This window comes from Mirounga angustirostris, unplaced genomic scaffold (assembly GCF_029215605.1).
Source record: "Mirounga angustirostris isolate CCGP_5_RB_7025 unplaced genomic scaffold, mMirAng1.0.hap1 SCAF_17, whole genome shotgun sequence".
Classification (NCBI taxonomy): domain Eukaryota; kingdom Metazoa; phylum Chordata; class Mammalia; order Carnivora; family Phocidae; genus Mirounga; species Mirounga angustirostris.
Window position 1 is genome coordinate 33,437,342 of NW_026991725.1, and position 20,929 is coordinate 33,458,270.

At 52.3% G+C, this 20,929-nt stretch overlaps 2 protein-coding genes across 2 annotated transcripts in view; one reads left to right on the plus strand and one right to left on the minus strand.

Annotated features, from left to right (window-relative positions):
* The window catches only part of ARSG (arylsulfatase G), a 101,654-nt gene extending 87,548 nt beyond the window's left edge, over positions 1-14,106 (plus strand). The window contains exons 10-12 of the mRNA XM_045888580.3: positions 5,657-5,777; positions 10,232-10,322; positions 13,260-14,106. Coding sequence (XP_045744536.1) covers positions 5,657-5,777; positions 10,232-10,322; positions 13,260-13,534 — 487 coding nt within the window. The 3' untranslated portion in view covers positions 13,535-14,106. The remainder of the gene's footprint in view (positions 1-5,656; positions 5,778-10,231; positions 10,323-13,259) is intronic.
* Positions 14,107-14,235: 129 nt separating this feature from the next.
* The window catches only part of WIPI1 (WD repeat domain, phosphoinositide interacting 1), a 32,947-nt gene continuing 26,253 nt past the window's right edge, over positions 14,236-20,929 (minus strand). The window contains exons 9-13 of the mRNA XM_045888583.3: positions 19,922-20,086; positions 19,043-19,150; positions 18,254-18,372; positions 17,647-17,747; positions 14,236-14,760 (exon numbers count right to left, since the gene is read on the minus strand). Of these exons, the coding sequence (XP_045744539.1) occupies positions 14,713-14,760; positions 17,647-17,747; positions 18,254-18,372; positions 19,043-19,150; positions 19,922-20,086 (541 nt within the window). The 3' untranslated portion in view covers positions 14,236-14,712. The remainder of the gene's footprint in view (positions 14,761-17,646; positions 17,748-18,253; positions 18,373-19,042; positions 19,151-19,921; positions 20,087-20,929) is intronic.

Sequence of the window (20,929 nt, forward strand, 5' to 3'; positions counted from 1 at the left end):
GATATTTTCTTGGGTGTTAAAGTTGACCTAGTTGTAGCAGGAAAGTTTGTCTCCATAGGATTCACCCCCTTGCTCTTTTCCTCCATGAGTCCATCCACGTAAAGCTAACTTGGATGGAGTGTCCTTCCTGCCAGAGACACAGGGCCATCATGTGCCTCTTCCATGACTCCTTCAGGGTCCGTTCTAAGGAGAAGAGACTTATGATCCGTTTTCAAGAAACTGATGAGAATACTTCATGTCCTCGGGTGCCCAGCCAGGAACTAGCACCCAGAGTGCTTAGCACCTCGGCTAGTACTTGATTCCTCGGGGGGGATATAGATCTTCTTCCAGAACAGAGATAACTCCCCTGAGCCATTCAGAGCTAAGGCCAGAGTTCCTTACACCTCAGTTCTGGTGGCCCTGAGCCATGATGAGAAGAGACAGGTTGATCTAAATACTCACATGAATACAGAAGAGTAAAGCGTGCGTTGGGGGCGGGGCACGAGGGATGAGGGGTGCAGACTAATTCCATTGGTTCCCTTTCAGAGACACTGTGAATGTTCCATTGCACACCCATGTGACGAAACGAGGTCAAAGAAAGGTCTCACACGTGTCCCGAACCCTAAAGCCCAGGGACACAATAACAGAGTGAGGGGAATTCCTTTATTCAACAAATATTTATGGTTGTGTCCAGCTGTGGGTCAAGCATTGCTCTAGGGACTGGGGATGGAGTAGTGAGCAAACCAGACAGAAAGATCCTGACGGTTAGGAGCTAACCCACCCTCAGGAGGGCAGGGCTTTGGCAGCGTCCGTCAAAGGGCCTGGTGGTTTGAACCTCAGGCTCTTAAGGCAGGACAGCTCAACCCTGGCAATGTTGATCATTCTCTGCTGTGGGGGACTATCCTGGGCATTGTAGGATGTCGAGTCATGTCCCTGGCCTCTACCCACTAGATGCCAACGGCCCCTCCACCACCAGTCGTGACAACCAAAGGGCCTCCAGGCAGCACCAGGTATGCCCGGGAAGGACAGACTCGTGCTGGTTGAGAACCACAGTTTTAATGTGATTTCTGGTGAAAAGAGGTGAAGCTTGTGTTCTGCATCTCTGAGCTGGGAGCCTGCCATCTCTGTTCAGAACAGAGCCTCAGAGATTCCTAGGCCAAGTACAAGGTGACCAGATCTCATTTGGAAAAACAGTTAGAGGTTCCATTTAGTGGGGAGAGCAGATAGTCCCCTGGGGTGCCTGGTGGCTCTCTTGGGATACCCGAAGTGCTGTCAGTTGTGTGGGAGGGTGATTCGCCTGCTTCTGTCCTGTCCTGAGGCCCAGTCCCGGAAGTCAAAGCTACAAGAACATCATGCTTACATCAGCGTCCTGTGGTTTAGGTGTCACCACGAGGGCAAGGTCTGGCCACACACCTCCTTTCAAAGTCCCCCACTCTTTCCCGTGGGCAGTGGGTGGTGGAGCGGGAGATGGGGAGGGGTCTCACACCCACCCCTGCTCCTAGCTGTGCTCTGCTAGGTAATGGATGTGCATGCTCTGTGGTGGGGGCTCCTGACACTCTGGGACCCCCGTGTTGTCTGGAAACAGTGCTGTGGGGTCTGCTTGCCTCTAAGAGGGACCTGGGACAGGGCCCTGGGGGAAGCTGCAGCCTCTCCACCATTCGCCAAGTGACTCAGGCCAGGAAGGGGTGTGTTCCTACTTTTCCCAGGGCTCACAAGAGGGAATTACAACAGGAAGAAACTTGCAACTAAATGCTTCAAGGAGCTGCCCCCACGTCCTAGGGACGGTTCCCACTCTCCTGCCACCTGGAGGAAGTTCTGCGGTTCCCTCCCTCTGCGTTCAGGCCCATGCACCCCCAATCCTTCCCTTGGCAGCCCCCTTGCCCTTCGCACTTCCTGTCTTCAGATCACACCGCCTTACCCCAGATACAATGTCCCCAGCTTCTAGGAAACTCTTCCCTTCCCAGCTCTTCCGTCTGCCCTGGGATGCTCCCTCCCCGGCATGGCCCAGCATGGCCCAGCCCTAGTTCCCATCCACACCTGTCCTTTGCTGCTGCTGGGCCACCTGGGCGAGCTCCTGGCAGCCCTTGTGCTCGGCTGGCCGGACCCCGCGGCGTCGTCCCCATCGCCGGCTCTCCGCGCCCAGATTCCTGTGGCAACACCTCGGAGAGGAACACAAGCACGCGCACTCCCTCTGGACAACTTTCAGTGCGCGGGCTGGCTGAGGCCATATTAAGAAAGAAAGAAGCTATTTTCATACGGGCAGCAGAACCTGCAAAGGTGGCCCCCTGCCCACTCTGATGGCAGCATTTTGGGTCACTGTGCAGAGAAAGCACAGGCCCAGGGAAGTGGGGTTTCCTCCCTCCGGAAGCCAGGGCCGACTTGTCCCTTAGGCCGGGGCAGGGGTGGGGGGCAGGGCCAGGCCCACGAGATTTTTAGGGATGCAGGAGATTTTTAATTTCTTCTAAAATCAGAAGGAGAAAAAAGAACTTTTAGGTTGAAGAAAATGGTTTAATATATACTGTTTCCCTATGCATCTTTCTGTCAACACAGTTGTGAACTCGAATTTTTAATATTTTGTATGGAAGACAGGGCCCACAAAGAGCCATCGAAAGTCAGAATGTGGCCCTGCCCAAAGCCTCCATCCCAAGTAGCATCAGCCGCAGAAACTTGAAAATGTAGGTTCTGGGTTTTTTTTGCGTCTCTTTAAAGACTCTCAGGACCGGTTTCTTGGGTGGGGTTTTTTTTTCTTTAATTTTTTATTGTTATGTTAATCACCATACATTACATCATTAGTTTTTGATGTAGTGTTCCATGATTCATTGTTTGTGCATAACACCCCGTGCTCCATGCAGAACGTGCCCTCTTTGATACCCATCACCAGGCTAACCCATCCTCCCACCCCTCTCCCCCCGAGAACCCTGTTTGTTTTTCAGAGTCCATCGTCTCTCATGGTTCGTCTCCCCCTCTGATTTCCCCCCCTTCATTCTTCCCCTCCTGCTATCTTCTTCTTTTTTTTTTTTCTTAACATATATTGCATTATTTGTTTCAGAGGTACAGATCTGTGATTCAACAGTCTTGCACAATTCACAGCACTCACCATAGCACATACCCTCCCCAATGTCTATCACCCAGTCACCCCATCCCTCCCACCCCACCCCCCACCCAGCAACCCTCAGTTTGTTTCCTGAGATTAAGAATTCCTCATATCAGTGAGGTCATATGATACATGTCTTTCTCTGATTGACTTATTTCACTCAGCATAATACCCTCCAGTTCCATCCACGTTGTTGCAAATGGCAAGATCTCATTCCTTTTGATGGCTGCATAATATTCCATTGTATATATATACCACATCTTCTTTATCCATTCATCTGTCGATGGACATCTTGGCTCTTTCCACAGTTTGGCTATTGTGGACATTGCTGCTATAAACATCGGGGTGCACGTACCCCTTCGGATCCCTACATTTGTATCTTTGGGGTAAATATCTTGGATGGGTTTTGAGGTTGGGAGCAGCTGGGCTTCCTTTGGTGGCCTCTGTAAGACCAACATTTTCTCTAAGCTCACGCCTCAGCTGGGGGCCCAGTCCTGGGATGGCACTGGGACCGTGAGTGCCCAGGAACCTCGCCCTCTTCCAGGGCTAACTTCAGGGGCTTGGCTTCCCCCAGCACAGAAGGAAAGACTGGGTGACAGCCTGGGCTTGACAATCAGTGCTGGATTGGCAAGTCATTGGAGATGTTGAAGATTTTCTCGTGGGCCAAGGTTTTCTTTATGCTCTGGGTGGGCAAGGTACCTCTGAGCATCCTGACCAATTCTGAGATGCTAGGGTCCCAAGCACATTAGACTTCATGCTTTCTTCCATTAGAGGATGTGAAGCCTCCTGATACCAGGGAGAAAACGTAAGATGGAAAGAGAAAGTATGCCATAGGTTCCATTCGAACACAGATCCTGTTTTTCTCGCTCATTGATGTGACCCATTTGTGATGCTGGTCTCTCTTCGGGGTGCAATTTAGAGAAAGCTCGAACCAACAGCCCCTGGCCACCATGGCCTTCTCAGACTGCACTGCAGTGCTCTGTGCTGCCCAGTTTGTCCCAGGATCCTTGGACTCTGGACAGGTTTCTGGACTGTGCTGGACTCTGTTAGTGCTTACTCAGCACTCCTGACTTGGCCCATGTGGGATGCCACCTCCTGGAACGCGTATCTCCAGAGATAAGCCACCAGCTGTGTGGCCCGTGAAAGCTGAAGGCGAACCAGAAACACTCTGTGCCATCGTCCAGGGAGAGATTCTGCCCCGGGGTTGTAGGCAGGGCCACACGGTGGGCAGAAGCTTAGTCCCTCCCCACAGCCCCTCTTGCTGGGCAGAGAACCCCTCCCGGAACCTCTGGGTGGTGACAGTGGGAGGTGTGGCCTCTGAGGCCTCCCTAAAAGTGTGCCTGAAGCTCAGTGCTGTGCCCAGCCTCAGGCAAACCAGGGCCTCTCTCCCGGGGAGTACCCCTCGCCTTGGCCCTGCCTTCCTGACTGCATCGCAGCCCACTGCCTCAGTTGGCCTGGCCCTTGGATCTAAACAGCTTTGTTGAAAGGACAGTCCATTGGTTTATGCTAGAGAGCTTTTTTCTGAGAAAGCACAGCAGGCTGGCAGGAGATGTGCCCTAGAATAGAGTAAAATTGTACCACATGACTTAAAAAAAAATCGCATGAACAAAATCCACCAAAATGATAACAAAATGGTAGCTTTGGATAATGCACTATTCGTGCGTTGTTCCCTCTTTTATGTTTCTGGATGTTCTATTTTTTTTTCCCCTACTGTAAACATTTACTATTTTGTAATGGGGGAAAAGCAACTGAGATAAAGGGGTGCAATGTTTCACGTACCGTGGCATTTTAAACAAAGACTAAATATTTGTGACATGGAGACCCAGGGAAGGAATAATGAAGTGGGCATTCTCCAGCAGGTACCTGTCACACTCTGTCCCCTCTCAGCTAGTGGCTGTGGCTTAACTGGTGACAGGTAGAACCCCTTCATTCTTAGGTCCATAGGGAGGCTCTTGTGAATGATTATTTTTTATTTTGATTTTTAAAAAGATTTTATTTATTTAGTTGAGAGAGAGAGAGAGCACAAGAGGGAGGAGGGGCAGAGGGAGAGGGAGAAGCTGACTCCCCGCTGAGCAGGGAGCCTGACGAGGGGCTTGATCCCAGGACCCTAGGGTCATGACCTGAGCCGAAGGCAGATGTGTAACTGACCGAGCCACTCAGGTGCCCTTCTTGTGAATAATTATAACACAAACACTCAGTGAGTCCGTTCAGAGGTCTTCTACATGCCTTCTCTGTGTGTCTCATCCACACAGTACCCCATGAGGTGGGCACTATTATCATCATGCCCATTTTAGAGAATAGAATACTGAGGCATTGAGAAGCCAGAGAGATGCAACCCTGGGATTGGAGGCCAGGTAACTCTCAGCCACAGGGTCTGGGGGCACAACCACTGTGCCATTCTGCCTCTTCCGGGAGCAGAAACCCAGGTGGAACCCGAAGAAAGGAGAGGCAAGCAGAGGGGGACGGGCCACGAAGGAGGATGTAGGTGCTCAGTCTGGGCTGGTTTGGGTGGGCCTGGACCACAGCGTGGCCAGGGAGAGTCTGGGAATAGTTGGGGCTGACGCTGTCTTGTTCTTCCCGCAGTGTGCTGGACATCTTCCCCACTGTGGTGGCTCTGGCCGGGGCCAGCCTGCCCCAGGACCGGCACTTTGACGGTTTGGATGCGTCTGAGGTGCTCTTTGGCTGGTCGCAGACTGGGCACAGGGTAAGTGGAGGAGGTGTGTGCTCTGCTCAGGCTCTTCAGGAGATTGGCCTGCTGCCTCTCATCCAGGGCCACCTTTGTGCAAAGAGAACCATCCTTGGACGATGCATAGAGGTGGCTGCTCCAGGCCTAGTTTGAGAAGGCCTGATGGACGACCTCTTTGAGACAAACCTCTCTTTCCACTCCTCTCCCCCTCTTCCCCTACGATCAATCCAGTTTGCCAATCCAGACTTACGTTTTACAATTTGGCTTAGAGCGGGTATACAGGCGTGCTGATTTCCCATAACACAGGATTTTTTTTTCATAATTATTGAGTTTTCTGACACATCGTAGGCACCTGGCATGTTTTTGTTGGATGAGATGGCTGAGTAGTGTGAGTGACTTGTGTATCGTGGGGCTCCCCGACTAGAATGGAACTTTCCAGAAGGCAAGGATCTCACCAAGAATTCTCAGTGCACTTCACAGTCCCTGGCACCCAGCCAGCATGCAGTCAACGTGGATCTGATGAACAAATGAATGAACAGACACATAAACGAAACAGCTCTTGAATGGCAGGGCCAACAAGGGCTTTATGCCCCTGACCTTCCCCACCCCCCCGCCCCGGCTCCCGGAGGGCCCGGCCTGTGACTTTGCAGCGCCTGCACCGCAGGGTCCCCTCCTCGTGTGTGCTGAGGCGCTCGGGGGCAGTGACAGCCAGGATGTGTCGGGCCTGATGGCCTTTCCATGTCATTTCCATGTGTTTTCCTTTCACCCAAAGGAAGAGGAAGTGGGCGGAGGGAACCCCAAACCCCTTTGTAGGGCCTAGCGAGCACATGGCTTCTCAGTTTGGGACCCACACATCAAAGGGTCTATTTGTGTCTTTACCGAGGGTCACATGGAAGTGACTCAAATGCTGCTCAGATGTACGGTGGCCGTCACCGAAGCTGCCCCCGGCCCTCAGCCGGCTGGGGGCAGGCCAGCACTCTGGCCCCGAGAGGGCCCCCCATGCTTCTGTGAGCGTTCATGCCGTTTCTGGGGCTTGTCAGACGTGCCTGAAATGCCCTCTGCAGAAGCACGGCTTCTCCTGCAATACGGAACCTTCTAGAGCTGCAGACCCTTCCAGGCTGGGCTCTACGGCTGGCGGCAGCAAAGCAGCAGGAAGATGGCTTCCGCCTTTGGGCTGGAGGCTTGCAGTATGTGACCCTGGGGGGTTATGGGAGACGTCAGTGGAGAGGTGCTCCCGAGTGTTTATTACCACAGCTACTAATAGAATACTTGGGGTCACCAGGAAGCGCTTCAAGGACTCCGAGCTCCCTGACGTGGCCGGTGTGCCTGTGGAAGCCAGCTCCTTGGCGCTCACTTCCGTTCTCAGCCGCGCGAACGCTCACTCCCTCGCGGGTGGCTGCCTTGTGCAGAGTCACCGAGGCCCAGGCTCGGGGCCACAGTTACTGGCCTAGTGCCCGACGGGCGTGGGCCCGGGACGCCCGGCAGGAAGGCGAGACACAGCCACAGCACTGTTGGGGGTTTTCGGGGGGACCCATGATGTGTGGGGACGCAGCTAGAGTGCGGCTGCTGGTCGGCTCCCTGACCGCACCCCGGGGCCCAGGAGGAAACAGCCGCCCGCACTGCTTACCGGAAGCCGCTGATGGTACCTTCTAGAGCAAAAGCGCTCGGCTGCTGGCACCTTCTGGCCCACCCAGCCTCCCAGAGCACTAGATTCCCACAGTGTTTGTGAAGACGCTTGAGATAAGTTTATTTGGAGTTTGAGGGCAGCACAGGTAATTGTTGGCCCCCAGTCCGGTCTTTTCTGGTCACCTGCTGAAAAGGCTAGAGTAAATCGCCTTGAATTTGCTGAAGAGAGGCCAGGAGGTAGAGTGAGTGATCATACAGCTATGCATTCATATGCGTATGGGTTTGCACGCCTTCGCAGCTCCCCAGGGAAGTTTTAAGCAGCACGCTTTAATTGTGTTCACACTCAGATGGGTCCTGGGCTTCCAAGGGCTCTCACAGGGCGTGGTTTAGAAAACCACTCCAGTTTCAAGAAGCTCAAAGTAACTCCTAGATGATATCTCAAAAACAGTATGCAAATACGGCTCAGCAATGGGGTTCTTCCCTGTTTTGCAAATGAAGTAACCACAAGATGAAGAGCTCAAGCCACCTAGAGCCACAGGCCCACTGGCAACCTACTCAGGCCCGATGTGGAGGGTTTACTTAAAGGCAGATCATGGGCTACTGGGTTTTCCTACAGAACGATCTTCTCATTATCTCCTTTGAGGTCCCCTGGGACGTCGGGTGGTGTTTAAAACCGGTAGCATCCACCCCCAGCCTGCCGTGGTCTTGCTCCTGGGTCTGCATCTGGGCACTGAGGGTAACCACGAGCAGGGGGAAAGGAGGCTGCCTCAGGTATCGCACTTTTGCCTGAGTCCCGGATGGAAGCTGGATGTTGTCACATCCCCACGGGTCGAGTCCTACTGCAGCTCCAGGTGGCAACCAAATCCACAGATTGTCAACAAAGGGAAGGCTTCTTTAATGGCTCTGCATCTGCCGGTCCAAACCGGTCTGGGACAGCTGGGGGTCCTGAAAGACGTGGCACCTCCCTGGAGGCCATACATTGAGGAGATGGGAGCTGGGTTGCAGGCTCTGGAAGTTCCATCACTTCTCTTAGGGAGGCCCCTAGCGGTGAAAGCCGCCATGCGGAGTGGCTGGCCACGTTTGGAGACAGAGCTCTGCAGCTCCACCTGTGTGCGCACGTGTGTGTGTGTGTGTGTGTCTGTGTGTGTGTGTGTGATATACACCAGCCTCCAGGGCCCGAGGACATGCTCTCCTGCTTAAAACAACAAAACAAAAATGAAACAAAGCAAACAGGTAGGAAAGGCAAGGAAGAAGGTGCACCGTGGTTGCAGAAGATAAAGTCATCTTTGAAATTCGGGCGGGGTGTCCCCCCCCCTCCCTGGGAGAGGACCCATCTTCAGCGGTGATTCATGTGTAAATTTGCCAGCCTTCTTCCTCTGTTGATAGAAACAAGACCGCCCTGGCCAGTCTGCACGAAGGAAAACAAAACCCATCCTGGTTTCCGAGCCGGAGCCAACCTGAAGTTTTGCTTCCTTTTCCTCTTGGATTTTGCAAGTTGCCTCTGGTAACGCTGCATAAATATCCTGGACGTGGCAGCCCACCCTGATGGAGTGTCTGTGACTGAGACTCAAATCGTGTCCATGACTTGAACCAGCGGAGCGCGACTCCCACTTCCTGGATGTCTGAGTGCGTCTTAGGTCGGTGGACAAGATGATTTTCCAAGTCCCCCACTTCCTGCCTTCTCCAGAAGGAAACCGAATGGCCTCCTGCAGTGACGGGCTTGGCTTCCTGCAGGCCTGGCAGAAGAGTGGGTTTTGAGTTATGACTTCTTTTCCTGTTTGGAAGGAGCCTGCTGTCATCACGCTGGCTGGGGGCCTTGCGGGGACTGTCACGAGAGCAGAGCACGGAAGCTGCAGGTGTGGGAGGAGCCCCGCCCTCGGCATCCTCTCGCAGCCGGGAAACTTGGGGGGACGGCTATTTACTGCTCCAACAGATGTTTCTCATTTTTTTTTTAAGCCCCATGGAAACTTTGAATCACGTAAGCGCCTTTCCAGTGATATATATTGGTCATGATTCATACCAGGGCGGTCTCCCGCTTGCAGCCCAAACCCACCAACTGACCAAGGACACCGGTCATTTATTTTCTACCAGATCCCACCCTTGGCAAAGCCCGAATTAGGTGTTTCCACTCTGTAGGGTGATTCTTTCATCAGTGGCCTGATGAGGGAGGATTTCCTCAGTCTGAGTGGGGTGGGATTGAGTCAAAGGTGAGGACATCCATGTTTGGCTGTGCCCAGTTCTGGAGAAATCATGCGGAGCTGTCCTCTCGAGGATGCCTTCTTATGCCCCCCTTGCTCCAGGGAGAGCGAGAAAATCAACTGGATGCTGAAGAAGCCGTTTTTCCAAGGAGATCTGAGGAACACCTGCGTCAGAATCCCTGGGAAGATCTGTAAGACAGGCAGGTCCCCAGGCCCTATCTTGAACCTGAGGGCTGGGGCCCCAGCAGGTGTGTGACCCGGCGCGGTCACATCCCCCCCGCCCCCCGCACTTAGGACAGCCCTGCAGCTGGTTTCAAGAGCAGGTGCTGTGCCATCTTGAAATTCTTCAAGGTTGAACAAGCTTTCTCTCACTTTGATTTTGCCCTGGACCCTGTGCATTCTGTAGCTGGTACCAGGCCTAGGAATCTGACCACAGCGGCAGCCCACTCTGATTAACTGGCCAAATAGCTACTTCGTGGAGGCCCCCCAGGGGGTTGGCCGGTGTGGCCCACAGGCCCGTGTTGGTCAGTGTTTCGGGCCAGGGTGGGGTGGGGCTGGTGGGCCAGACACCATGACAGAGAAAGGAATGCTTTCCAGGGAGTATCCAGCATGGCTGTCTGGTTAGGAAGCTCTGTTCCTCTTTCCCAGGTGCTGTTCCACCCCAACAGTGGGGCGGCTGGAGAGTACGGAGCCCTTCAGACAGTCCGCCTGGGGCACTACAAGGCCTTCTACATCAGCGGTGAGTCTGGTGTCCCCTGCCCGGACCCCCCCTGAGGCCTCCAGGAGTGAGTGTGGGCTGCCCTCCTTCAGGGAGCTCTCAGCACCTAGGGACCCCCAGCACAGGTCATCTGCCCCCACAAATAGGGAAACAAGGGCTTTCTACCGTTGGCTGACATTTCCAGCAAGCTCGGAGCTGGTCAGCACACTTAACACAGTTCCTTTCCACCCGAAGAATGTTTCATTCCATTGTTACGCTTTAAATGCCAGTTTGGCTGAACATGAAATGGGAGCTCAGAGATATTTGAAAGTGTAATTTACTGGACAATAGACTGTTTCAGAAAATAGACTTGAGAGGTCGAGTTAGCAAACTGACAGAAGTCTCTCTGCATCTTGGTTCCCTCGCTGACCATCTTAAATGTATATTGTAGAAGTGTGATACTGGGTCAGGATGGTTCTCAGAATCTTCCAGTGGCTTCTTGCTGCCCACTGAGTTCAGGGTCCTTCCAGCCTGGGTCTCCACACTTTTCCAGGGTCAGTTCTCCAAGAGCAACGACCTTCTTCCTTGGCCTCATATCAAAACCTCTCTCAGCTGCAAGGGCCTCACATCAAATTCTAGTACCCCGGTCATAAAACTCTCTCTCATCCTCCCGGCTGCGTACAATTTGGAAAAACTCTGATAATGATCACGTTCTGCCATATATGCCAGTCATTTGGGTACATGTTTGTTTGGGTTTTTTGGAGGGGTTTGGAGGGGGTCCATGTTGTATTTCCCTTACTAGTTTTGAGCTTTGTAAGATACTTTGTTTTTGTTGTCTTTAAGTGCTGAGCACAGCATCTCATACCTCGTAGGGACCCTAACATTTTTCTTTTAGTGAATGAAAAACAAAACAAAACAACAAAACAAAATCCGGGACCTGGTGCAGATTCCAATTTGATTCAGTTGTTTCGTGTTAGAGCGTTCCAAAGAATTATATAATAAAGAAATGATTTTCCCTGAGTATAAATACGTGATCCCGAAGAAAATGTGGCATTAAAACAAAACAAGTTCTTTGAGTTCATAACTTGAGGGATATTAAAAAATGCCACAAGAATTATTGATTCTCCAAAACCTAAAATACTGGTTTGTCAGATATTTGTTATGCTTTCAGATGGAAAGTTTCTAGATTACAGTCCTTACATTACATTATCTCAGAGGTATGGCTTCTCCAGGCTGAGTTAATTTCAGAAGTCACAGCCCTGCCAGAAAGCCCTTGGCACCACAGGATCGGAATCCTGAATGTTACTATGAAGTAACTGGACTGTTTAAAACGATCTCAATCGGACAGGAATTATGATACCCAGGGGAGGGGAGGTCTCTTCTTCTGAGGAGTCACCGAAGTCCCAGGAGCGTGAGCACGAGGATGGGGAGGACGGACCTCTCAACAGCTGGATGTGTGTTGGGGAGGAAGAGTGGGACATGTTCTGATCTCTCCCTTCCCCTTCTCTTTGAAAATCCACATCCTTATTACTTAAAACTATTTCAGATAAATGACATGTCTTGACATCTATTGCCTTAGATTAGAGAATGATGTGGAGGGGGTTTATCCACGGATTTTGAGGCTTTTCCTCTCTGTTTCCCTCCTCCTTCCTGAGATTTCTACTCATCCATTTTCTCCCGTTCTGGCAGCCCTGAGCTCTGTCCCTGGACACCTCAAGCCAAAGAGACGACACCTTTCTCCCTGGGCTCTAGCTGCTCCCTGCTGCACAGGCTGAGGGGTGTCTCTAGGCGGGGTGGGAAACTCTTAAAATGCAGACCCAACTCCCTGCGGCCTCTGTCTTTCAATGATCAACTTCTTTTCGGTTTCTGCCTCCCTTGGTCATTTGCTGGTGCCTTCAATTTTTTTTTTTCCCTCAATATGTTGCCTAGAATTTAGAAGTGTTATCCATAGGAGGGCTGGTTCCATGCAAGCTCTTCCATGATCCTCTAAGTGGAAGTCTTACATTTTCATAAGAGGCGTCTGTCCTAGCCCTTGCTCGACTGATTGCAAACCTCATTCGCTGCCCTTTCCTGGCAGTGAAGAGGAGCCAAATTGGACTCCAAATTCTAGGCAAAGACAGGGACTCTTACGTTCTGCTGAACGACCTGAATGAATGTCAACCGTAGGAGGAAGACCACTAAGGAGGGCTGCCTAAAGGCTGTGTGATTTCCCCATTCTTCTCTCCCTGGAGGAGGAGCTCCTGGAGAAGTTTCTCTCACACCTCAGGTCCTGCAAAACCTTGGCTTCCCCTGAGTAACTGATAAGTTTCTACCCTATTGTTGGGCTGCTAGGAAGCTCAGAGGCAAAGTAGGCTTCAGGAACTGCTGTCTTTCTGATGGCTGTCCTTTGCCTGGATTCCTTTTGTTTATTCGATTGTATTATATTAACTTCTGCCAGATACCTTAACTGCTTTTTGTATGGAAAAGGCAAAAAAAAAAAAAAAAAAAAAAGTCACCTGAATCATCAACAGCTAAGGATGCAGCCATGACTCCTTTTTGTTACTCCTCTTCCGAGGCTGCCTTCACAGCCAGATTCGAATTCATACACGAATCTCAACTGCAACCCAAAGTGAAATGACTCACCTTGCCTTCCTGCCCAGTCCACCAAATTGAGGATTTTGGTGTTCAAGAAATCAATGTTCGGAAGAAAAAAAAAATCTTACTTCCTCGCAAAGGGTGGAGACGAGAAATCCCTGACTGGCTGTCAAAAGGGCTCTGAAGGCAAGTCCGGGAGAAGTTCGAAGTCATTCTGGCCGGTGGGAGCATCACTGGAATGAGCACCTAAAATCTCAAGGTGGTTTCTTTGACAGGCAGAACAATCATTTGAATATTCAAGTCCTGGGATGGTTGGGTTAGTGTATAATCAATCACAGCGCTCCTCTTTCCAGTATAAGGCCAAAGCTGGGTCTGACGGGGTATTTGTTGTCACGCTCTCTCTAGGCGGAGCCAGAGCCTGTGATGGGGACGTGGGGCCTGAGCAGCATCATGAGCCTCCCCTGATTTTTAACCTAGAAGACGATGTTGCAGAAGCTGTGCCTCTAGACAGAGGTAGTGCCGAATACCAGGGCCTAGTGCCCAAGGTCAGAGAGGTTCTTGCAGATGTTCTCCTAGACGTTGCTCGTGACACCACCTCCAGAGCGGATTATACTCGCAATCCTTCCGTGACCCCCTGCTGCAATCCCCACCACGTCGCTTGCCGTTGCCAGAGCATCTGACGGACCGATTTTCCCCCAGGCAGAAGATGTCAGGAAGAGCGGGCAAGTTCCAGCTCCAGATGCTGTAAAAGCCAAGTCTCAGAATTTTGTCCCGCAGCCCCCGCGTTGCGCCCCCTGCAGTCCCTCCTGCGTGCGGAGCTCGGGCGGAGAGCACCCAGGCTTTGGGGTTAGCCCTGGTTCAAGACCCTGGCTTTTGAACATGGGTGATTATTTAACCTAGCTCGCGAGCTGATTTTGGGGACGAAAGAAGGCGATTTACGAAAATGCCTGCCACATGACCTGCCACGGCACAGGCACTGAATGCATTTTAGTTTCCTTTTTCTGTACCCAGTTTGGCTGGTTGCTTTAGGATAGGTTCATCCCAGCTGGGATCTAGGGCACTGCTTCTCCATCTTTAATATGCATACCTCTCAGCTGAGAGCTCGTGGAAGGGCAGGCTCTGACTCAGTAGGTCTGGGGTGGGGCCTGAGATGCTCCATTTCTGGGCGGCTGCTGGGGGGTGCCCTGAGCAGCATGGATGCAGACTTAGGACAGAGTTAGATGTTTCCGGGTCTCAGCGCAGAAGAGCCCACAGATAAATCCACGGCCCTGCCCGCCTCCTTCCTCCCCTGTTAAAGATCAAACGACTGTATTCTAAAGATTTTAGGCATCCTTCCTGCTTCCTAAAACCAGTAAGAAATAAAAATTTAAAACCTCAAAAATGCATCGCCATGATTTTATTATTAGCATCCTAAATGGGACTCAAAGGTAATAAATGATTTATTGCAATCACTGCAAAAATACTTTGCCTGGCTGAAAACAGTCTCTCTATATGTATGTAATATACAAGAAATACAATTCAAAGAGATTTTCCTATAAGTACATTTTTACATGGCATACATTTAAAAAGGATGCCCTTTAACATATGAAGTTCCGGTTATAGACCAATATGGTTAGTTAGCATTGACACTGTGGCTGTAACGTATTTCGAATAGCAGGATGTGTACATGGTGTCTCCCGTACCCACTGGCAACCAGGGCAGAGGAGAGCTTGGAGAGCCGTGAACCACGTCCCGTGGCTTAAGCGGTGGCACCTGCCCCCCTTTGCGCACACACAATTGTACTCCATTCTTCCACCTTCCTTGTTTTCTCCAAAACCACCTGATAGGGGGTGTCCTGATTTCTGAGGTGCGCTTCTCATCATGACTGCTTCGTTTTGCCCTTCTGACTTCCACGGCACAAGATTATCTACCAAAATCAAAACAGAATGGCCTTACTCTTTCCAGGAAGAGGCGGTTAGGCAGGCTGCATTATCAACAGATCTGTGCCCATGCGGGGTCAGCAGGGGGAGGCCGGGCACTGCAGAGGTTTTCCATATGTCCACAGACTGACCCTCACTCAATGGCCACAGAAAATCCACCCATCTTACTTAGGTGTAAACAGGTATGGCACAGTTTCAAAAAATACTCTGTATAAAATACGTGTGTATGTGTATTTATATGCATATGCTTTTTTTTTTTTTAAAGGCTCATCTTACTTGTAAACACAGACTGCTAAATCACTATTAAAAAGTCAGTAAATACCCTTGGTCCCAATTCCCTTACTCTTGCTCAAGAGAATAAGACTAGTGTCAGAGGATACGCAGACTTGTAAAGGTTGGCGTGTTCTTGCAACAAAAACTGCTTCCTGAATATGGCACCTTTCTAAGGTACCAGAAATGATCAGTTCTCTTCTCTCATTGTTTATGGAGCAAAGTAAATCTCGAGGAGATAAGAGTGATCATATCCAGGGAAGTGTGAGTATATTAAAAAAAAAAAAAAAAAAAGACCCACTCGCAATGCCTGTGTTCTGAAGGCAAAGGCCCGGGAAGCCCCTCGAGATTAGCTGGGCAAGGCCATGATCTGAACCGAAAGAGAAGGGATTTAAACCAAGCTGAGACTCCAAGACCCTTTCACAATCCCGGAAGTTTTGAAGGGATGTGGGTAGAGGTGTGAATTCTGGCCGGGTACCCATAATAGGCATACCGATGCAGAATAAGGCAGGGAGAGGAGCTGTACAGCACCTCCTCTCCCGTTGGACATTGTTGCCAACAAGGGCGTGAGATGGTCCATGTCGAGGGGACATCCCCGTGGCCCTCACGCCTCTGACCCCCATGTAGTGAGATGGAGAAGGCTGTCTGCCACGACATCGGGAGCGTGCAGAAGCTCGGTCCTGTCCTCCCCGTCTGCCTGCAGGCTAGAGGGCAGGGCTGGGGCCTGACGGCCCCCCATGACCCCAACCACCGGCTCTAGGGTCTAACAGGGATCTCATTCAGTGATCACTGCTCTCACTGGCAGGAAGCCTTCCTTGTGTCTAAATAAAAATCCCGGATGCAAGTTAAACCAACTTTCACACATTTGGTCCTTAAGAGAGAGACAGGACAAGTGGCTCAGACCCAGCTTCCTGGCAGTGTTTAGGTGAACAGGCCTCTCGACAAGTTCTACCACTAGATTTTAAGCATCTCCATTTTTTTTTTTTTTATCTCCAAACAAATGATCTACACAGTGTACCTATTATTTTATACAGGTGTTCTTTGGCAGGGGACCACCTCCTGAAAGCCGGTATCTGAAGTACTCCAATTGTGTGAGTACAGAGGCTGTAGGGTTTACTTTGATGACCCTTAAGGATCTAATTAATAACCTAATAGTCTTTTGTAGCAGTCACAGACTTTCACCAAAATTACTGAAACGGAACCTAGTGGGTGAAGACTCTAAATCCGGACAGAGTGGGACACATTTATCCCCACTGCATCTGCTCTGCTCTGGTTCCTAGAAGACACAACATCAGGTAAATGACCGCCAACTTTTGGGGGGGACGGAAGAACTCCCCTTATGGCTAGTCGGGGCATGAGAACCCAAAGGCCAAACAACTGGTTTATCAGGAGGCAGCAAGCCAACAGCTGTTTTTATATTTATAATGAGTATTTTAAAGAACCACTGTTCTCCACCCCTAAAATATAAACTGGACTTGTTGGCACTGGGTTTGGCAATCTGTTAAAAGCCAGATATGTAAATCTCAAGCTGCAATCCACAGAGCCTTTACGGGCAATCCCAAACCCAGCCCTCTCGTCATGCACGGAGGGCCCCAAAACAGCCTTTTTTTTTTTAAAGCTGACTGGGCTTACCAGATTGTTCCAGGACTTATACAAGAAAGAAACTACGCCTGCACCCCATCCTTTTGCAAATGGAATTTCAACTGACGTGAAATAACGCTCAGGAGAAAACACCACAGACCAGGACCTAACGGGCCCTGAGGCAGTGCCCAGTCTGGCTCCAGGAGGGTGACTCTGGCTAAGTCTGGGCCCCGACACGGCTTCCAAGTTTAAACGATTTTTGGTTTATCTGTGCCACTCTCTAACCTCAGCTCCCGAGAGCCGTCTGCGTGTTGCTCAAAATGGAAGCTTGAAGAGTCAGAAGCTAAGGAGGCCCTGGCAGCCCCCCAGGGCGAGAATCCTCTTTGGCCGGGGATGCTGGAAGAAGCCAAACCTTGCACCCGGCCAAGCCGGAGGGCGCTCGCTGCCAGAACGGCTGAAGCAGGATGCAGGGAAAGGCAGGGGAGCGCTCCACTGAGCCTCCCACCCTCCACACGGCCGCAGGGAGCCTGGGGTCAGCCCAGGGGGCCGTGAGAGCCGGAGGAGGGTGGGGGTCTAGCTCCCTTGCTGAGCACAGCGGACCCAGCCCTGTTAGATCATCGTCTTTAGCAACAAGGCGGCAGTATTCTGCAAGGACATCCTTAAAGGAGCCTCAGGAAAACGGGAGTTTACGCAGGCACGAATTCCTCCTGTGAGCCGCACAGAGACTGCCAGGGAAGCCAAGTTAATTCGGGATTCCAGGCCCCCGAATGCCGTGAGGCCGCTGCGACTCTCTGGATTAGTATTCGGTTATTCGAATGCTGCCAGCTTTAGCCTGACACCTGCCGGCTCGTGCGTGGGGCCTGCAGCATAGAGCACCCGCTATGGCTTTCTGACTGTTAGAGGGGAGGTTAGCTCTTGCAGCGCCAGAGAACAGGGAAAGTGACTTCGCCTCCTGCCCGAGGTGAACGTTTCCTTCTAAGCACACAGACTGAGCCACTCTTTTAGGGATTCCTATTGCTCACAGGGGGGAATTCATTCTCATCATCAAGACACACTGGTCCCGTCGCAAACTCATGTTCAGGAATAACCTCTCCTCGGAGGGCTCCGCCGTCCTCAGAATAACCTGGAAACCAAGAATGAGACATGAGAGAAGCCCCACGGTCTGCCCTTCTTATGCCATGACCCCGGGGCGGGACCTCCAGGGAACCCACGGGAAGCTGCCTTTGCTCGGAAGCTAAGCGGGGTCGGGCCTGGTTAGTACTTGGATGGGAGGCCTTTGCCTTTTTGAACGGAGAGACAGCTTCAGATGAGTCAAAATCCCTACCGGGTGTGGCCTCTGAGCCCCCGGAGGGGCTGTCCTGACCCACCCTCTACCCCAGGCACCTCCAACTCTCCACCTGTTGCCAGTTCTCAGAGAGAGCAATGGTTGACACTGCTTGTGGGGCAGGCAACAACTTTGGGCTCTGCCTGCCAGGTTTAGGGACCTGACTTTAAAAGGCTGCTCTCGTGGCCGCCCCTGGGAGGAGGTAAGTGGCTTAGGGAGAGTGTCGTCCGCAGGTGACGGAGAAGACAGCGCTGTGAGAAACGCGCCCCCGCGGCACCCCCGGCCAGGCCCCCACAGCCACTCACCTGGCATCGTGGAGGCGGCCGAGGTGCTCGGTCTGGCTACAGTTGCTGCGTAGGACTGAGGTAATGAAGGTCTGAGGTCATTTTCTTTATTTTCTTCTGTTGTTCCTGAGCTGAGCAAGCTAATTGCAGCAGTTTGGGGGGGGGGTGCGAGGGGAGGGAGGAGAGAAGAGAGATCATCACATATCCAGGCTATGGCCAGAAGGAAAAGCACTAGGAAGCTCAGGCTTGCCCACTCGAGCTTATAGAGCTAGCCGGACACTGCTGGGTCACGTGACCTGCCAGTGACCTTCAACGGCCGGGGGTCAATCATGCAACTTCACAATGACCCCTTTCTCTAATATTTACTGAGCGAAGATCGGCCCTCGGCTCTTCCTGATGCACCTGCAAGGACGCTAAGCCAGGCTCGCGAGGGGGGGCTCCGAGGCCGAGGGGGCAGGGGCAGCTGGTTCTGTCCTGTCACAGCAGGTAGAGGTCACCTTGCTCTCGGTCACAGACGTCAAGAGAACTTCTCAATTCAGTTTGGGCACCATTTTTGAGCACCCATTACGTATGAGGAGAAAAGGCTGCAGGGAGACATTCCCTTTCTTCGAGCGCTTTTCCAGAAGCGTCCTGGGTGGTGAGGGCGCCTGACATGGAGCCCAGCACAAAGCGGGTGCCCGCTCGAGGTTTGCCCCCTGAGAAGGCCAGTGAGGAAGATAAGCGAGCGCCCTGAAGCTCGTCGTTCCTGGCCCCGCGACAACCCACTGCAACCCGCTCTTCAAAGGCTTTTGTGAAAACCAGTCTCTTCACCTGTGGGTCTTGATTAAGACACATTCTCCTCCGTCCTGAGGGTCCAAATTGTAGATGTAAAGGTGTCCATCGGACGATGCGACCAGCAGCCTCGGCAGTTTCTGGATCCTAAGAGCCAAGGGAAACATGCGCCGTGATGACAACAGAGCCGGGGAACGGAGCAGCTTCCCCCTGCCGCTTCTCCTGCCATCAGAGACCCGTACCCAGCCCGCGGGCCCCCGGTTCTGGGTGTCTGGCTATTTCTCGGCATTCTGACCCTGGTGATTTACCTCGAGGATTATTTCTTGTCTTTGAAAATACTTGTGGGAGTGAGACAAAAGGAGGTGCATGCATGCTATTCCTCCGTGAAAAGCCACTGCCAACAAAAGCATCCGCTGACCTGAGCGGGACACAGCCCCTGGCTTACGTGGGTTCCCGCCTTTAACAGTGACAGGACAAAGGACAAAATTGGCTCACCGCGTTGCTGGCTAGTTTTATCAAATTAAAAAAAAACATTTATTAGCTTCTTTAACAAACTCCTTTAAACCACTTAGATAAAGTATCTGCCAAGCCCAGAGGTGTCTGAAGCCGGACCGTGGAACTAGAGCCTTGTTACAGAATTATCTAAGAATGGGAATTGCTTTCAAGACAGTGTCATTATCACCGGAAAGTTGGGGTTCCCATGCCAACTTCCTGCCGTGCCCCCCCCGCCCCCAGAACACGCATGACCACCGGGGAGGAAAAGCAACTGACTTTACACGGCAGGCATCGAGTCTGCTCGCCCTTCCTCTTGGCCATCTGTCCTTTGGCTCCCCGCACGTGTTTGGGGATTTTGCGCTGGGGGCAAACAGACCGGAAAAGGTTTTTGCCGGTAGGGGGGGTGGGCGGGGCTGTACGTACGTGGAGAGGGCGCAGATGTTCCTCTGCCCAGAGAAATTCAAACGTCCGGTGGCGAAGGCCCTGTCCTGGTTCATCATGTCTGACACCTGGGTGGGGAGGTAGTTGGAAGCAGCCATGAACATTTTTCCCATGTAGCCAGTCCAGGTCGAAGGCTCTTCTGGTCGGCTGGGGGAGCAAGGCACAGGTGGAGGTGAGACGCCCCGCAGGCCTGGGCATCGGGCCAACTCTCCGCAGGCCCAAGCTCGGAGCTGCGCTCCCTGCAACAGGAAGGAACTGGGCCTCGGGGTCACGTTCCGCCCACCTGCAACAGCTCGGGACGTACTGTGCTGGCAGAGCCAGAAGGGCATCGAGGGCTTGTTTGTCCTTCGGAAGGGCCATTGCACAGCTGTTAAGAGGCTCCCCATGCTACCGCTTCCCCACATTAAAGAAGTTGCATGCGATGATTAGTCTGATTTCCCGATTTCTAAGAAGGGGGCCAGGGAGATGGGATGGCTATCTGGACTCTGAGAACGAAGCTCAAGCCTGCGCCGGGCGCGCGGAAGAACAGAGCGATCTCAGGGTCAAGGCCTCCCTAGCCAGACTGAGTGGGAAGCAAACCTCCGGGCAAAGTGCTTTGGGCGGTGTTTGATTACAGCCCTGAAGCCATCCGGGTCCCCAGTGATTCCCAGTGGTGGAGATAATTCAGAGGGACCTGGTGCGCCCCTGCAGCCATCAGACTCCATCGCAGGGTGTCTGCCGGACGCAGGGGGCTGGCTGCTCTGTCATTGAGAGGTGGGAACGGGTGGGAGCACACCCCCGCCTTCATGCTGGGCACACCGGGGGCGCATCAGGGACCAGGGTGGCCACACGCGCTCCTGGGAGCACCTGCTGACAGGCCACTTGTCTACAGGGCCCAAGGCTGGTGGGGAACGCACGCTGCAGCTCAGAAGCACGGGTTTATTTCTCACTCTGTTTACCAACCGGCTAGGTGGTCTCTGGACAAACCCCTCTGGGCCTTGATGTTCCCAT